Consider the following 19406-nt stretch of genomic DNA (forward strand, 5'->3'; position numbering starts at 1 on the left):
TAATACATTATTGCAATTTATGTATTTATTTATTTATTGCACATATTTAAAAAAGTGTAGCCCGATCATTAGAAACACTGGTTTTCATGGGGGCCCTTTGTTTAGTAAGTTTTTTTAAAGGAAAGCCAAAAGTATATATTTTAACCTATTATATAGGCCTATTGTATTTGCCGTAATAATATTGCGCCATGAAGATAACAGCCCCAAGATTTTATCTTTTAAAGTTCTATATACTCCGTACAAAATTTTGTTTTCGAGTTCAGTACAAGCCCATGTTGATTTTGTTTTTAGAAAACAGTTGGTCAAGCAAACATTTTGAAATTGTGTGACACCCACGACCGCACTGTACTTGTTAGACTTTATATTATGCATCAAGTGTTAAAAACAGGGAGATCTACAGGACTAAACCCGCACAGAATGATGATGATGATGATAAAGTCTTTAGTGATGATCGGGATATCCCCGACTGTGTATCCACGAAGACAGTATATTTGGAGATCTATATTTCTTTTAATTTTAGGGCACATTATCATTTCATTTTTGGATGAACAAAGGAAGATCAAAGTCCAGGTACGATTTCAACTCTCATGTCAGACAGCAAATCTTAAAGACCTAGCATTGCTGATTCATTTTCGGATGTGTCCGATGAGTTGTAGTAGGACTATTTCACAGTTGAATGGAACATCACTTTGCCCTGCATTCAATACTGAGGGGCTGCGGAACCGATGGGGTCTTGGGAGAGAATTGGCATCTTAATGTAACACCCCCCCCAAAAAAAAACAAAACATGCAGACATCATGGAACAGAAACGTCCACCCGGGGCGATCACCCCTAGTGAAAAAATAGGGCAAACATATCGATATGCCCCCAATTATTTTAAACAATTTCATACACACATGCACACACACACTCTCTCTCTCACACACACACACACACACATATATATATATTTATATATTTACATTAATCAACGACGTCGATCCTATTCATATTGGGTCCACTTTATTAAGCCATAACTAGATACGAACAGAAAATCAAAGTCCAAGTACCAAGTCCAATCAATAGAGTGTGAAGTACAACCCTTTGTCATCCTTTTGAGCATAAAGAAATACATCAGATAACAGTTGCACTCACAAAAAAAAACACGCACACTGCACGAAAGGTGCGCTATTTTGCTTTCCACCATACATATACGACGTTCCCCTAACAACTGTAGCAAATCGTAAACGTTCTGTCATGGCAGCATAACAGTGTAATAGTAAAATGGAAGACAGGGTGTTTTTAAGTTTTGACAATGTCAGAAAGTTCATCAAGGATGCTATAGTGTTATCTGGATTGAAGGCTAGCCATGGTGAATTACAAGCTGAAGTACTTCTGGATGCCGACTGCAGAGGCAAGGCCTCTCATGGTCTTTCATTATTACGTGAGTATACCTTTTTAATCCAAATAAACATATAAATATTTATAAATATAAGGATAAATATGAACATTTCTTAATGAAAACAAAATGAAATTTATTTGAATTTATCTAGAATTTCTGAAACAATATACCCTGTTAAAAAAATAACTGGTCAAAAAACCCAATACGTTGATGAATATGTGCTAACCGACGAATAAGTTAAAAAAAAATGAATATACCAGAATATTGGTTGATAGGCCTTTTCACAAATTAATCCAAACTATGCTGTAACAAACCTCCCAAGAGTTAGAGTAAATTTTAATACAAAATATTTCCTCAATAAGATTAACATAAAATTGTGTAATAAACACATTTTATTATCAATTTTAGCTTCTTACCTTTACACGGTTCCGTCACATTTTGTTGGGGTATAAAATGAAAGGTTATTTTGGGTTATAATATAATATTTGAGATTATAAGCCATAACAAACCTCCCAAGAGTTAGAGTAAATTTTAATACAAAATATTTGTTCACTAAGATTAACATAAAATTTTCATTATCAATTTTAGCTTCTTACCTTTACACGGTCCCGTCACATTTTGTTGGGGGTATAAAATGAAAGGTTATTTGGCTTATAATCTAATTCTTGTAGATTATAAGCCATAACATTATTATACACCGATATAAAGCACGTTGATTGTCATTATCATAGAGGTCGTACAAATGAACTGTCCAGCTGATCTTCATCTTGAATTTGGTATTGGAGTCGCATTGCGATATGATTTTTAGGAATTGTGACCCTTTTGAATGACTTGTCGTTTTATCACCAGCGCTTTTCTATGAATAAAGGTGTTAGTCACTAACTATTCAATGGTTACACTTCGTAATTCCGAAGGTTCGTAATTCCAAAGGTTCTTTATTCCGAAGGTTCGTAATTCCGAAACACGTAAATTGCCTATACCTCGATGTTCGTTAATCCGAACACGTAAAAGGGTTCGTTAATCAGAACATTTGTGGCGTTATTCCGAAGGTTCGATAATCCGAAAACGAAATAGGGTTCGATGTTCCGAAGGTTCGTTAATTCGAAAACGAAATAAGGTTCGTTGTTCCGGAGGTTCGTTAATCCGAAAACGAAATAAGGTTCGTTAGTCCAAAAACAAAATAAGGTTCGTTATTTCGTTTTCGGACTAACGAACCTTCGGAATTACGTTTTCGGACTAACGAAGTTTCGGAATTACGAATGTTTGCTCTATTCAATATAAACATATGAATTGCCAACTGAGTGAGTTTCAATGACAATTAGTTTTTTTCTTTTCTAACATTTAGAGATAATTTTAGCAAATATCTCCGAGGGCACGTTGGTGGACTCTGAACCCGTTATTCTGAACGAGACTGAAGGGTCAGCATGGATAGATGGACAGGGGTGCCTAGGGGCCGTCGTAGGTAACTTCGCGATGAAGAAAGCCATCGAGAAAGCATCTAAAAATGGTATAGGATGGGTCACGGCGAAAGGTATGCAACTCCCTCGGGTAACGCTCTGGGGAAGGTTAACCGTGATCAGAAAAAATTAGTAGAATTTAACCACTATACTCTGTTAATAAAGTAAGAAGCAAACGATAATGTATCACAGCAAAAACTGTGGTGTTAACCGGTGTACATAGAGGACCACACCAGTTATTTTACACCGGTGTTAAATTGGTGGTGTTAGTTTTACACCTATAGGTGTTATCACAACACCTATGGTTGTTACATTTACACTCTTTGGTGTTATGTTCAATCTCTAGGGTGTTATTTTAACACCTCAGGGTGTGGTCCTCTATTAACACCAATTGGTGTCACTTTTAACACCACAGTTTTTACATATAATTTACCAATCAAACGTTGTATCAATCATAATGATACTATAATATTTTGTAAAAAAAAACAATTTACCAATCTAACAATGCTGTATAGTGTTTTGTAAAATTAAGTCAATGTATTGGAATTACTATTGTTTGCATCACTTTATTGTGTGAAAAGCAATAAAGGAACAGTGTAAGAATGACAATACATATATATTTACAGAATAAAAGAGAGTCCAGGGGAGTGTTTCATCAAAATTTTCATCCGACAAGTTGTCAGATCTGGGGTCCGTTGCAGAAAGAGTTGCGTTTAAACGCAAGCCAAAAAATCAATCGCAAGTCCCAAATGCGCGCTGCTGATTGGTTGAAAATCAAGTTGCGCATGATTTTTAGAGTTGCGATTGATTGCAACTCTTTCTGCAACGGGCCCCTGACATCTTTCTCTGATGTTGATTGGCTGAGAAGTACCGTTACTATGGTAACTGTCGGATAAAATTGGACTTGTCGGATAAAACGTCCGACAAGTCCTTTCATGAAACGCCCCCCTGGGGAGCGTTTCATGAAAGGACTTGTCGGACGTTTTATCCGACAAGTCCCATTTTATCCGACAGTTACCATAGTAACAGTGCCTCACAGCCAATCAGAGTCAGAGAAAGATGTCAGATCTGACAACTTGTCGGACAAAAATGTTGATGAAACACCCCCCTGGACATGGTCACATTACTGACGCAAGCAGGGCAGATTAACATAATGTTACAGTTATATAGTTAAACTACCAAATTAGATGGAACATTCGGTAAAAGTATAATAAACTGTTAATCATCAAGTTAATTTGTAATTAAAGTAATTATAGGCTTGTAGATAAAATCATTTTAGATAAAAACCAAACATTGATAAAAAAAATAAGACCATGACGCATGTGGACTCATTAGCATGATTACACTCTGAATTGATGTGTACAACTTTACACTATGTACGCAGAGGAATTTGATTTTCCCATTGGACGTTATTTTTCGAGTAGTATATTACGAAAAATGATGTCACTGCCAATTTAGAAAGGTTGTCTCTGAAAATTTTGTAAGGGGTTGGTTTGCCAAATTCATTAATCAAAAAGCATTTTAAGTCGTTTTGTGTTATCCGGGGTAATAAAAAAAAAACAATATTTTACCTCAAAATGTCCATGAAATTACACAAGGAATTATGAATGAGTTTAAAGTGTTAGATGAAGTGGTTTTCTCCATTCAAATCCAATTCAATGCAATGCAATTTAATTCAATTCAAGTTATTATTTCCATGAAGAAATTTGTTTTGGGAATTACATATCAAAAGCATGTATTTTTGATAACGTTTGAAATACACGAATGAGAGACATTTAAAAAGTGAAAATGATGATCAATCGCAACTATGGACGACCAGCAATGTCAACATATAAAATGCACGTTTTTTCAACAACAAAAAATATTCTTGATATGATGTATACTTATAATTTCATAGATTTCTTGATGATTTGGTGTGTTCTTCTTTTACAAAGGACATTTTGCAAATTTCCTGTAGAAAAAATTATGACACTGATGGATTTCCATAGAGTTACGATTGATTAAATCAATCGTAACTCTTAACTCTTTGTAAGACGGGCCCTGGTATTTAGATTTCCAGGGGGTGCTGCCTGTGGAAAGTAACAAAGGCATCACCCCCGCTTCCCAGGGCCGTGGACCCACATGAAAAATCCACAACTACCCACCCCCCCCGGAAAAAAAAGAAAAAGAAGAAAAGGAAAGAAACGAAAATTAAAATGGTAAAATGTGATTACATATTCTTGATATATTACTGTCTCGCCCACCAATGGTGAAGGCGAGACTTAGGGATCCAAATGTCGTCCGTCCGTCACAAACCTGTAATGACATCTAACTCCGCAACCGTAAGTCGCTTTTCAACCAAACTTGGATGGTAGATGGACTTGGGGGACCTGCATGTTATGCTGCAGTCTGAGGTCACATGGTAGGGTCAAAGGTCATTTTCAGGTCAACGTTAAAGTTTACATGCAAGACTCTCTTATGACACCTAACTCCGCAACCGTAAGTCGCTTTTCAACCAAACTTGGATGGTAGATGGACTTGGGGGACCTGCATGTTATGCTGCAGTCGGAGGTCACATGGTAAGGTCAAAGGTCATTTTCAGGTCAACGTTAAAGTTTACATGCAAGACTCTCGTATGACACCTAACTCCGCAACTGTAAGTCGCTTTTCAACCAAACTTGTATGGTAGATGGACTTGGGGGACCTGCATGTTATGCTGCAGTCGGAGGTCACATGGTAAGGTCAAAGGTCATTTTCAGGTCAACGTTAAAGTTTACATGCAAGACTCTCTTATGACACCTAACTCCGCAACCGTAAGTCGCTTTTCAACCAAACTTGGATGGTAGATGGACTTAGGGGACCTGCATGTTATGCTGCAGTCGGAGGTCACATGGTAAGGTCAAAGGTCATTTTCAGGTCAACGTTAAAGTTTACCTGCAAGACTCTCTTATGACACCTAACTCCGCAACCGTAAGTCGCATTTCCACCAAACTTGGATGGTAGATGGACTTGGGGGACCTGCATGTTATGCTGCAGTCGGAGGTCACATGGTAAGGTCAAAGGTCATTTTCAGGTCAACGTTAAAGTTTACATGCAAGACTCTCTTATGACACCTAACTCTGCACCGTAAGTCACTTTTCAACCAAACTTGGATGGTAGATGGACTTGGGGGACCTGCATGTTATGCTGCAGTCGGAGGTCACATGGTAAGGTCAAAGGTCATTTTCAGGTCAACATTAAAATTTATGTGCAAGGCTCTTATGATAAGTGTTATTCCATCCCAGATATTTCACAATGAAGTTTCGATATATTTCTCTTGCGTGCCCTCGCAAATCACGATATTTCTGGTTATTTTCATAAGTGGGCGAGACACAAACTTGCTTTTGCCTTGTGTCATAATCCATCACAAAATGAGATCTTCATTTTAAACTGATAAAGTTCTTTGTCCCTCGCTTAGCTCGTTCGTAAGTTTCCATTAATATTATCCCACATGCTTTGTCATGTTCTATCATTTTGTTTTGGGCACTACGCCAGTAATAGTTTATGTTAATCTGATAAGTTATATCCGTTTACTCCGTCCAATACATAAAACTTTGTATTATGTTTGAATGGAAATGAAATAAAGAATTGTATATTAAAAAAATTGTATATATTCTCGCACTCCACATTCACTTGCTTCATGCAACCCTCCCTCTTTCCTCCACCCGCTCCCCCTCACTCACCCCTCCTAGGTTCATACCATCTTGGAGCCTTAGGATGGTACTGTATGAAAGCAGTGAAAGAAGGTATGATCGTAAGTATAATTTGAAATAAGAATCAACACATGAATGATAGTAATAATAATAGTAATAATGATGATAATGATAATAATAATTATGAATAATATATCATATTATATATTATATATATCCATTTTTTTAAATAATAATATGCTGTAACGCGCTTTTGGCCATTCTGGGAAAAGCGCTTTATAAAAATTGGCTATTATTATTATTATAGTAATAATGATAATAATAATGATAATAATAATAATAAATAATAATAATAATAAATAATAATAATAATACTTCTAATAATAATAATACTACTACTAATAATAATATTAATAATAATAATCATGAGACGCCCAAGGCGCTAGCGCAGCAACAGTTCCTTTGGATACATAATGATATCCCAATCACACCCGTGAAACATAGTTTAACCAGTTTCATGAAACTTATTATAATAACAAATTTGCAATTTAGCAGTTAAAAGCTACTGAAATAATTCAATCTGATTGGCTGATGGTAAATGTTATAGAAACCATGCGTTTGTCTTTATGAAAAGGGGCCCTCAACAACGAAAGCTACTAAGATTTATTTCACTGACATAACATTGGTTGTTTTCGAGTCGGTTTCGTTTGGTCAGTTTTATAAATTCCTGCTAACCACAAAGAGCAATTATTCCTTGTTTTTACTTTAAAATCTGTACATTTTCAGGGCCTGTGTATTTCCAACACATATCCCGGCACTGCAGCGACTGGCTCTAAACAGCGAGTTTTGGGAACCAACCCGATTTGTCTGGCAGCAGCGGGTCTGAACGGAGACTACCTACTCTTTGATTCTGCGCTAACAGTATCCGCGATGAGGAAGGTTAGTCTTTGATTGCAAAGTTTTTTTTTAAATAAACCAAATAAAGATTAATCAAGCTTCATGATAATAATGAAAAGGAATAAACCATTTATAACCTTTAGGATGTTAAGAAAATACTTTTATTTCTTACTTTTCCCTTTTTGCTTCAGTTCCGAAGCACGCAACTTCTCCATGGCTCAACCTATACGGTGCGTCCCACAAAAAACGAAACCTAGATTTATCGATGATTTATCATATTTTAACCACAAATAAAATAGACAAATGACAAACCATTGTAAAGCTTAGGGTCTCATCTTTCAACTGAATCAAGTTAGATCATTCTTAGTTCACGCATGAGTGAGCAAAAACAATTTTAAGAAAGGGTACCAAAAATTCACTTGGCGGGCGGTATCTGGGTTTCAAAAATAAAATCGGATTTTTAAAAAGTTCAATATCTGCTCTTTGATTTGATACCTTAATTACAGAAAATGGTCAAGAAAAAAAAAAAAGTTCCGTTCATTTGAAATAAGGCTTGAATTTCAATAATTTCATAAAACGAAGAGGTTTTACAGGGCAGCTTTCAGACTTCCTCGACACTCCTTTAAAGGCTCTTTTTAACCGTGCGATAGCTTCGAAGGGAAACCAGTGAACACGCGTTTAATGAAATTATGGAAATACAAGTATTGTTTCGAAGGTAAAGAACTTGGTTATTTCTTGACCATTTTTTGTGATTGAGGTATCAAACTAAAATGTGCAATGTTAAAACATACCTCTCGTCTTCTGATTATGTCTAGTCTTTTTCAACAAAATTTCCAACGAAAAATTTCCCCGCTTTCCCTTTTTTCCACCCCCTTTTCTACTACTTGAAAGATCATACAATGTAACCAATCCTACCTCCTGTAGCGCGCCATTATATCTTCAGTTGAACACAATAGTATATTTTTGTATTATGAATTAAATAGAATGAGTTAAAGAGCAAAATAACTGTTAAGGCCTCGGTAATGTATTTTCCTTTTTTCGAGTTAAGGTTATGGAAAAGACTAAGGATGGAGACGGTACAATCCCCGAGGGTTGGGGAGTTGACCAAGACGGTAAATCAACTACAGATGGCGCTAGTATCCTGAACAATGGAGCTCTCTTGCCTATTGGAGGAATTAGTACTGCTACAGGTATGACATGTATGAACTGAGTTCATTCTATATGCCAGTGTTCCAAGTGATCTGATGCTATTTTGAAAGTTTGGGTAATTTTTTTAGAGGGCGCTGTTAAGCAGCTAGCACCGCTTTTTTAGATTCTCGTATCACCGTTACATTTTTTTCTGCGTTTTTGTCTATTTTGTGTGGATTTTTAATTTTGGATCATACATTGATGTTCGTTGGACTATATGGATAGTAACTATCATATTTGTGAAAGTTTTGTGACTCTATATCAATTTTCTGCTGACATTACATTCATACTGTGTCGATGTCGTGAGTATACCCAGAATGTACAGTAACATAACAAGCATTCGTCAACACGCTAACAACGTTTGCAACACGGCGTTCGGATGGTTCGGACCCATGATATTGATTTTTTTAGCCGGCATTGTTGTGTCCGTGAATGCCATGGCCATGGACAATAGCCACTCTCCGGACAATAGGTCGATTTGCTATTCACGAGAGGAACTTTTAAAGTTTCGAAACTTACCCAAACCTAGACCTCGTTTGGACCAAGACGTGTTTTCCATTATACAGACTCTTGGATGTGCCCGCAAACGAGGTCGTCGCGCAGGAAGAAAGACTCACCGGCCAATACAGATTGTTACCTCGTATCTTCGAAAGCAGATCGATCCTCCTATTGTTATTCGACCAAGGACCTTAAGCTACTACAGTATCATTGACCAGAATGGCACATGTAAGAATTCTGAACGCAGGACACCGAACCTACCTAAATTCTATTTGTGCAATGCCAGATCTCTGAACAACAAGCTAGATGAATTGCAAGTGGTTACGTCCCAGGAGAATATAGGAGTGGCAGCAATTTCTGAAACCTGGTTTCATACGGACATGCCACTAAATCTAGTATCTCTACCTAACTTCGTGCTTTTTACGAATTCAAGGCGTGACAGACAAGGAGGTGGAGTTGGACTCTATGTGAAAAATCACCTAAAACCTGAACGATTCTTGGTTGATGTGCCTAATGATCTGGAAGTCCTTTGGGTGAAAATCAGACCAGAACGGCTCCCACGCTCGATCTCTCAAATTGTTGTAGCTGTTGTCTACTATCCACCTAACAGCCCCTTTGCTAACACCTTGGTTGATCATCTTCAGGATACCATAGACCAAATCCTCAGCAGTTATCCTGATGCTGGTGTTGCTGTGATGGGAGACTTTAACCAACTAGACTTGTCCCCACTCCTGCGGGATAGAAGATTCAAGCAGGTGGTGAATAAACCAACAAGAGAAGACAGAACCTTGGACAAAATCATAACGAACTTTTCTGTCCAATACCAAGAACCGCTGATCACATGCCCTCTTGGTGCAAGTGATCACAATGCTATTCTCTGGACACCTAGCATACCATGTAACCATCATAATAAAGTAGTGAAGAGAATCACAAGACCATTGCCAGATTCAAGACTACGAGAATTTGGATCTTTTATCACGGGCTGTGATTGGTCTCCGGTCCTCGAGACATCATCTGTCAATGAAAAGACTGACTTGTTCTACAAAATGATGAATGGTATGATTGATCGTTTCTTACCGACACGAGTTGTAAAGATGCACTGCTGTGATAAACCCTGGATGACTCCTGCAATTAAAGCATTAATCCAGGACCGTCAGCGAGCTTTCCACAATAATGACATAGCTCTGTCTAAAGCAATTGGGAACCGTGTCAGCAGAGAGATCAAGAAAGCTAAACAAGATCACTATGTTGAGAGAATCAAAGTCCACAAGAAGTCAAACCCTGCAGAATGGTATAAGCAGATTAAAGTTATGACAAATACGGGGTCAAGTAATACTAGCATTCGAGTTCCAGGAGTTGACGACAATAAGCAGATTGCTGATAAGATCAATGAAATGTTCACTTCAACCGCCAGGGACGTTCCTCCTATGAAAAGGGAAGATCTGCCCTCATACCTACCTTCACCGTCACCTCCTCCACGAATCGAACCATGGGAAGTGTTTAGGCAGCTGAAGAAAATAAATGTCAGCAAAGCAGTTGGCCCTGACTCGATGCCTCCTCGTATCATAAAAGAATTCGCATGTGAAATAAGCGAACCGCTTTCGGATATATATTCTGCATCACTAGCCGAAGGCTGCGTACCAGAAGTGTGGAAAAAGGCAGTGGTAATACCTGTGCCTAAGAGTACCCCTGCAGTAATTGATAATTTAAGGCCAATATCCCTGACGGATTCCTTTGTAAAGGTCTTCGAAGGATTTGTTGTCAAGTGGATCCTGAAAAGCCTAGCACCTCATCTCGACAGGAAACAATACGGGAACATGAAAGGGCTTTCAACGTGTCATTATCTCGTAGATATGTTGCACACTTTGTATCTGCATGCAGAGAAAAGTAAATCAGTATCTGACCTTATCCTAACAGACTTCAGTAAGGCATTCGATCGAATTGATCACACCATAGCGTTACAGAAGTTAATAGCCTACGGAGTAGCTCCTGATCTTGTGCAATGGGTCATGGATTTTCTAACCAATCGGAAGCAGTGTGTTCGCTACAAGGGCTCTGTTTCAGATTGGACTACACTTCACGCTGGTGTACCTCAAGGAACATTGTTGGGGCCGATACTGTTCCTTGCTGTCATCAACGATGCTTGTGAAAGTGACCATCTATTACACTGGAAGTATGTAGATGATATGAGTATCATTAACACAAGGTTTGCGTATGAATCTCCGGAGCTCACTGTCAATGCCTTACGGAAGTTACAAGATTGGTCCCACCTTAACGGAATGACCCTCAACCCAGTCAAATGTGAAGCAATGCAAATATGTTTCATGAAGTCGCCTCCTGAGCCCCCAGTGTTCAGAATTAATGGCCAGTCATTGAAAACCCTGGAAACTGTTAAAGTTCTTGGAGTGAGAGTTCAAAGTGATCTTAAGTGGCAGTGTCATGTAGACTACATGCTCCAGCGAGCGAATGGGAGAATGTACATGATCAGGATATTGAGGAGCCACGGTCTTTGTGTGGATGATCTGTGTACAATCTACGTTGGCTACTTAAGACCCCTCCTGGAATATGCGTGCCCTGTGTGGAACGGCGGACTCACGAAACAACAGATTGCCTCCCTAGAACGAATTCAGAGGAGAACTGTAAGAATTATTCTAGGTCCCCGCTTCACATCATATGACTCTGCACTAGAATCACTCCACTTAAAGTCTCTTGCAGATCGAAGGAAAGATTTATGTCTTTCCTTTGCACAGAAACTGGAAAAGAATGAAAGACTATCACACCTGATCCCTAAGCCGAAGGATGTCGGCAGAACCCTAAGAAACAGTAGGGTCAGGCAACAATTGAAATGTAGGACTCAACGACTTCGACAAAGTGCCATCCCTTACCTTATTGACTTATTGAATTCTATATAACTGAATATTCTCATAAATTTTTTGAAGATTTTGTTTACTTTGCTTTTAGATAATTACTTTTCCAACACCAAACTAAGCTTAGATTTTTTTTCTCTTTCTGTCGTTTAAATCTTTTTCATCAACTGCATTATAGCACGTTTGCTAATCGCTTTATATATCAATTAATGTATGAGTTCTCACAGAGTTTTTTTTTTGTTTTAATTGCCAAGTCTTCCAGAATTCAAATACATCTGTTAGCCTTCCTAAACAATTACAGCATTACTTTTCAAGTAATTATGACATATAACTACTCACATCGTAACAATATAAACCAGTGGTAAACTATGAACGAACATCTTTCATTTATTTTTTATGAGTGTAATACAAAGTGTCAATGTTTCTCTATGTGCAATACTCAATTTTTTATGATGATAATGTGAATAATAAAAGGATAGTTAAATATGATATCAATAATAATGATAAAAATAATAATAATCAAATCTTAGATTAATTATGATAATGAATCAAATAGTAAATGGTTACAAAATGATTGTATTACAATGATGACTGATTTGCCAATAACGTATGTATGTATTTACCCCAGGCATGTGATTTCCCCCCCCCCAAATTATGTTTTTAATTCCCGTTTCTCATTATGTTGTAATTTTCATGTATATTTTTGTATTTGTCTGAAAATCTGTAATTCGGCCTTTGGGCCGCGAATGATTTCTTTTGTTCAAATAAACCATTTCTATTCTATTCTATTCTGTTTTCCCTTATCAATTCGTTTCATTTGGGACATGTAGCAGTGGGAATGGACCAAAACTACAGGTACAAATGATTAGCTGAAGAGTAAACTTCTCTTTCGAACCAATATTAAGCTCCAAATAAAATAATCTTTTGAAAGGAAGGAGAGACAGATTGTGTGAACGTGCGTTTTTGTTATGTTTCTTCATAGTTTTTGCCATGTTTACCCTTACAAAGGTCAATGACAAAAACAATTATTCAAAGTTTACAGTAATCCAATTATAAGATTTGATTAGTATTTTTTTCTCTCTTCTTTTTTCTTACCGGTATCTTCTCTTCTCTCCCCCACCTCCTCCTCTCTCTTTTCTTTTTCTCTCATAGGTGGTCACAAAGGTTTTGGTCTTATTCTATTAGTCGAAGTTCTAACGAGTGTTCTAGCTGGTTCGGCCTTTCCTACAGACATGGGATGGAGAAATGAGTCTGGGGTGAATGTTGGCAAAGATTTTGTGAGTAATTTCATTCCATAGAATGTAGAAACTCCGTTATCCAAAATATAGTTTTCACTTCGATAGTTACACATTGCAGCGGAAAGTAAATTGCTCATGAACTTCTTTTTTCTCTCAAAATAATGCTGGAAAAGTTGTGAAATCAATTAAAATCCTGCATCCATAACCTCCAATCATTACATTTTCGTGTCTAATTTGTTTCTTCTTTGTCCTCTTTCTCTTTTACTAGGAGAATTTGTTTTTTTTTACCAAATAAAAATGTACATACAATATATAAGCTCTATAATAAGTATTTCATCATTTGTCTTTTTGGTTATAAACTCTTTCTACACTTCATTGGTTCATTCATTCATTCATTAAATAATTCATTTCATTTTTCATTTCAAACAAACATTTGTTTTCCTCCATTTTACAAAACTTCTTCATTTTTGTTAACAAGAATTCATATGAAATCAATTTCCATAAAGAATATAAATATATACAACTTATACAGAGGAAGGCGTAGGTCCCAAGAAGCACATGCTTATTGCGGGATATGCCTGTGGACATATAAATGTATACAATACACAAAATACAATACAAAGATAAGAAGGGCTAGGAAAAGAGAAGAGAAGAAGGGAAGAAAGCCGGAAGAAAACGATAGAGGGAGAAGTGAGCAGGATTAATCAATCAATTAAACAGTTTCGGTGAATTGATCATTCATACATTGACTGACCGGTTGATTGATACTTCCATTCGTGAATTCATTCATTGATATATTCATTGATCAATTTTTTCGCTCATTTCGACAGGGCCAGACGTTCATTGCTATAGACCCACATCATTTTGGTGGAGGATTCGCCGAGAGACTGCAAAATCTACTGGATTATATCCGCAACGCAGAACCTGTAAGTATAATTGTACTGATCATCATAAATACAGTTTATAGTGTGTAAAATATTTTAACACCATCACCACCACCACCACTACTACTCTACTTACTACTTCTACTAATACTACTAATACTATTACTACTACTACCACCACATACCACCACCACCACCACCACCAATACTACAACTACCACTACCACCACCACCACTACTACTACCACTAGTACCACCACTACCACCACCACTTGTACTAATACTACTACTAGGCCTACTACTACTACTACTACTACTACTACCACTACGACCACTACCACTACCATCATCACCACTACTACTACTACTACTATCATCACCACTACTACTACTACTACCACTACTACTACCACCACCACCACCACTACCACTACTACCACCACTACTATCACCACCACTTGTACTAGGCCTACTACTACTACTGCTACTACTACTACTACCACTACCACCACCACCACTACCACCTCTACTACTACTACCACTACTACCACCACTACTACCACCACCACTTGTACTACTACTACTACCACTACGACCACTACCACTTCTACCACCACCACCACCACTACTACTACACTGCAAAAACTGGTGTTGATTTAACACCAGCCCGGAATCTATATATGTCCACACCAGAGAAGTATTGAACCAACACCAGTTTGGAATCAAACCGATGCTGTTTTAATACTAATTGATGTTGTATAAACACCCATGTGGTGTTAGACTAATAACAAAACCTGTGTTGTTTAACACTTCTCTGGTGTGGACATATATAAGTTCAGGGCTGGTTATAAATCAACACCGGAGTTTTTGCAGTGTACTACTACTACTACTACTACTACTACTACTACTACTACTACTACTATTTCTACTACTACTACATCCTTATTATACAATAGTGCTTTGTGTTTTGCTTGTGCATAGTTCAATGCTTTGTTTAAATCATATCATTTATAAGCAAAACAGATATTTTGACCATTGGAATGAATAGTGTTTTGTCTGAATAGTATGATTATTGGGTTCTTGGTTGTGCACCTCAACTCACATGTTTAAGCAGATGAATTATTGAATAGTTTAAACGTACAAAGTGTGATAGGGTTGATACATATGTTGCTACATTTTTTTCGAAAAAAAATATGGAAACCTCCGAGGATTTGTATCATATTGAATGTTCAATATGATTTTCAACAGGTGGATGAATCCAATCCTGTGCTGATACCCGGCGATAGAGGGCGACATATCTCCCAACAGGCAGAGAAGGAGAAAGGTTTATGGTATCCAAAACATCTTATTCATCAAATGGTAATTATAACAATTTTCATGTGGATTTTGATACATAACACAAGATTATGTTCGATGTTAAAAATAAGTTTCAGAGTTATGCATATCATAGTATGTTTGCAAAGTTTTGCTACAGACTGTTTTTTGTATCGTGTTCAAATAGCTACTATCCGCATACTGTACTTCAAGTACCATTAACAATTTCTTTTAAAAAATGACAACCTGAAAGATTGTCAGCATTTTGTCAGTCATAGCAACAAGAAACATAAAAACTGGATTACAAGTATCATAAGTGAAGATTCATGACATCATTCTTTTCAATGGACAACAGCAGATCACCCCCCCAAAAAAAAAAAATCATATACATGTCTACATACTGTATGTACAATGTATCTACCCAATAGGTTTGTTGTTACAACCACCACTCATGCAGATTATTGGAGTTTATTTAATACTTACAGGAACATCTTATGAGGCTCCCCTCTCCTCCCAAAGATAAAAATGAATCACATAGCAAGCATGCCTATTTTGATGGACATGACATATTTTATGAAATACTGGACTTGATCATCACTTGAGAAATATGTATCTTTCAGAATGTTATCGATTTAAACACACTTTGTAATTTCATTTCAAAGACAATGATGACAAACAACCTGACAAGAAATACATTTTTCTTTTTCTGCTTGTTTAGAATAATCGAATGAAGAAACTTGGTGGCGAATACCAGCTACAATGACACCTATGGTATCTTCAACTATCAACACCATCAGCAAACACAAATCTCACATCAATGAACTTTTCCTCATCGTGCGAGGTCAAAGGCAAAGTGACCTTTATTGCTCACCTTTGACCTCCGAGTATTCATGCTTCAAGCATATTATCTTTGAGATTATTGGTATTCAAACCTCTTGGTTTCTGCCGAGTGTACATTTACGTCTCGGGATTGCATCACCATTTTCCTAACACTCGGGGGATATGAGACGATTGTGGCCAGTAGTTTTCACTATTTGTTATAAGCTACTGAAATTCATGCATATGATTGGCCAATAGCAAATTTGACACTAAAAATCACTGACAAGGTGCTTTCTTTTTACACTACACATGCTGCACACCTGTAATTATTCATCTGTATACGCTGCACAAACAGCAGTGTTAACACAACACCAATCAGAGGTGAGAAGGCAGCCATTTACACTAGTCTTTATTTTACAGTATTAAACTGTTTGTTATGGACATTCTTTGGTGTTATATTCAAACCAGTGGCATATCTATCATTTTCCACAGGGGGGGGGGGCAAATTCGTCTGCCAAAAAATTTGACCAAAAAAAAGGTCTTCAACCACAAATACAGGATTTCGTACCAGAAAAAAAATTGACAACAAAAAAGTCTTCAACCACAAATACAGGATTTTGTACAAGAAAAACATTTGACAAGCAAAAAAAAAAGTTCAAAGGAGCGGGTCACTTGTGGCTCATCAGGGATCACTTGTAACTCGTCGGGGGGGGGGGGGGGGGGGCAGGGATACGTCCCTTGCGTGGGTGGTGACCATCCCCCCCATTCAAACCCCATGGTGAATTTTAATAGCTGACTATCATATCAATCTACCTACAGGTCCTGGAATATGACTGGACCTAATTAGAGGTGTGTGGCCTTTATCAATGAAGCTATAACTGAGTTGGTATGCATGGAAGCTTTTCAGACATAAACATACAAAGCAACAAAACGCATCTTAACATTTCAGTTCCAGTATCACCAAAATATATTTATTGACCGATAAATTAGTATAGTATTGTATAAGGTGAGATAGTACTTGCTTTTATCACTGAAGCTACATATGGTCTTCATTCAAGGCTTGAAAAACAATGAAATTCAGTATTATTAATAATCATAATACTATTTATGACAATGATAGGTCAATCTTATCTAAAAAAAAAATTAGTTTGGCCTGTACACTCAGAAATATGAAGTGTAAATCAAATAGAGATATTTTTAACAAGGTTTGGTTGGTTCATCAATAGGTTGGCTAAAACATTTCTGAGATAGTATATTATCTATTCTGCAATGTTGCAAATAAGCAAGCATGAATCTAGATAATGTTAAACATTAATTCAATTAAAGTAGAAATAATATAATTCAATATCATCATGCTACGTGGTGAACAAAGAGAACATATTGAACGTAATATTATAAAATCAAACTGTTTTAATACTTCACCTTTTAATTACAGTTGCACTGGTTACTCATACTAGTTAATTGCTTCTTGCAATCTTTTTCTTAAGAATTGTACATCATATTTTGTAGACAAAATTAGAAGACCAGCTTTCATGGTATAACAGCTTGGGGGTTTTATAAGATGATGTACTGAACTTTTTTCACTCCTGTCCTCTTAGTTTACAATGAATTAAATGTCAAGTCCACCCCAGAAAAGTGTTGATTTAAATAAATAAAGAAAAATCAAACTAGCATAACGCTGAAAATTTCATCAAAATCAGATGTAAAATAAGAAAGTTATGACATTTTGAAGTTCCCCTTATTTTTCATAAATCAGTGATATGCACAACCTAGTAACATGTAAATGAGACGGTTGATGATGTCCTTCACTCACTGTTTCTTTTGTTTTTTATTGTTTGAATTAAACAATATTTCATTTTTTTTGCAGATTTGATACTAAAGACCAACTTGACTGAGCAATATAGTATTACACAATGCTAATTCTACATGTTCAGGGAGGAATTAAACGTTGTTTCACTCGACAACGAGGAGAAAATTTAAATATTTTATATTTCATACAATAAAATACAAAAGAAATAGTAAGTGGATGACGTCATCAGTCTGCTCATTTGCATACCGACCAGGAACCGTTTTGTGAAATTAAGCAAAACTTCAAAACGTCATAACTCTTATTTTACATCCAATTTTGATGAAATTTTCAGTGTTATGCTTGTTGGAATTTTCTATTTTTATTCAAATCAACTTTTTGTTGGGGTGGACTTGTCCTTTAAGTGTCAATTCCTTTAATCTTTGCCACAGGCCATTTTTAACACCCTACACTAAAAAGGTACAGTAAGTACTGAAGCATGCATGAAAAAGCTTTTTTCTTTGATACCGGTACTTTTCTGTCAGCGTATCTGGTGAAAATGATCATGATCAATGATTAGTACTGCCACTTACCACATTTATTCAAAACTGAATATATCATAGATTAAATACATTGATACATAATTAAGTTTTTCATACAAAAAATATAAGTCAGCCTTTCCCAATAATAGCAAATTTGGAAGTTATGATAGTTCGCTTGAATACAAAGTTTGGAAGAAAATTCCAACATAATGGAAGTCAGTTTGTGTAGAAGACCACTGTGATATATCTATTGATTAATGTCATGACTTTATTATCCAACAAATATGAAGTTTGCGGTTTTTATAATGTGGCATGGTATTTGGAAGACAGACATGAATTGAAGGTGAATGAAAGACTATGTTTTGAATATTTTTTTCAAGGCACATACAATGGAAGTAAAAACATTCAGCGGTAAATGCAAACAAATGTCAGCCTCTTTTCAAGAATATAATGATAAATGTAATAATAGCAATGGAAGTAAAACCTCTACACAGCCTACATGTACACAGGGCTACCACTTCAGCAATTATCAACATGGTCCCGTTGCATAAAAGTTACTATTATTGTAACTTTGCTATCTGATGGTAACTACCATGAAATCCTCGATTTTGATTGGCTAATGAGCATTGTTACCATGGCAGTTACCATTGGATGACAAAGTTACCATCATAGTAACTTATAAGCAGTGGGGCCCTGGTCTTTTAGCAAAAAAATGCATAACACAATTCTACTGTAAGGCAGCTTGTGAGCTTATATGTACTGTTTCTTTAAGGCACCTTTTCATATATGTCAGAGCCATATCTTTCCCCCATAAATCCGGCTGCAAGCAGGTTTTCATTACAAATCATCGCAGTTACCACAGAC

General features: G+C 36.6%; 1 protein-coding gene across 1 annotated transcript; it reads left to right on the forward strand.

The window, feature by feature from the left end:
• Window positions 1–1163: 1163 nt before the first annotated feature.
• LOC121424428 (ureidoglycolate dehydrogenase (NAD(+))-like) lies at window positions 1164–16393 on the forward strand. The gene is made up of 9 exons (XM_041620115.1): window positions 1164–1423; window positions 2727–2912; window positions 6549–6610; window positions 7296–7448; window positions 8455–8596; window positions 13112–13236; window positions 14028–14123; window positions 15330–15440; window positions 16114–16393. Exons 1-9 carry the CDS (start codon window positions 1264–1266, stop codon window positions 16156–16158), a joined length of 1080 nt encoding a protein of 359 aa, XP_041476049.1. The 5' UTR covers window positions 1164–1263; the 3' UTR covers window positions 16159–16393.
• The last annotated feature ends 3013 nt before the right edge of the window (window positions 16394–19406 follow it).

This window comes from Lytechinus variegatus, chromosome 11, assembly GCF_018143015.1.
Source record: "Lytechinus variegatus isolate NC3 chromosome 11, Lvar_3.0, whole genome shotgun sequence".
Classification (NCBI taxonomy): domain Eukaryota; kingdom Metazoa; phylum Echinodermata; class Echinoidea; order Temnopleuroida; family Toxopneustidae; genus Lytechinus; species Lytechinus variegatus.

What these genes read in the sequence shown, in the direction of transcription:
- LOC121424428 (XM_041620115.1), top strand. Translation starts at nt 1,264, where the DNA reads ATGGAAGACAGGGTGTTTTTAAGTTTTGACAATGTCAGAAAGTTCATC. An exon ending in TCATGGTCTTTCATTATTAC is followed by an intron (nt 1,424 to 2,726) that starts GTGAGTATACCT and finishes TCTAACATTTAG; the next exon opens with AGATAATTTTAGCAAATATC. An exon ending in AACATCTTATTCATCAAATG is followed by an intron (nt 15,441 to 16,113) that starts GTAATTATAACA and finishes CTGCTTGTTTAG; the next exon opens with AATAATCGAATGAAGAAACT.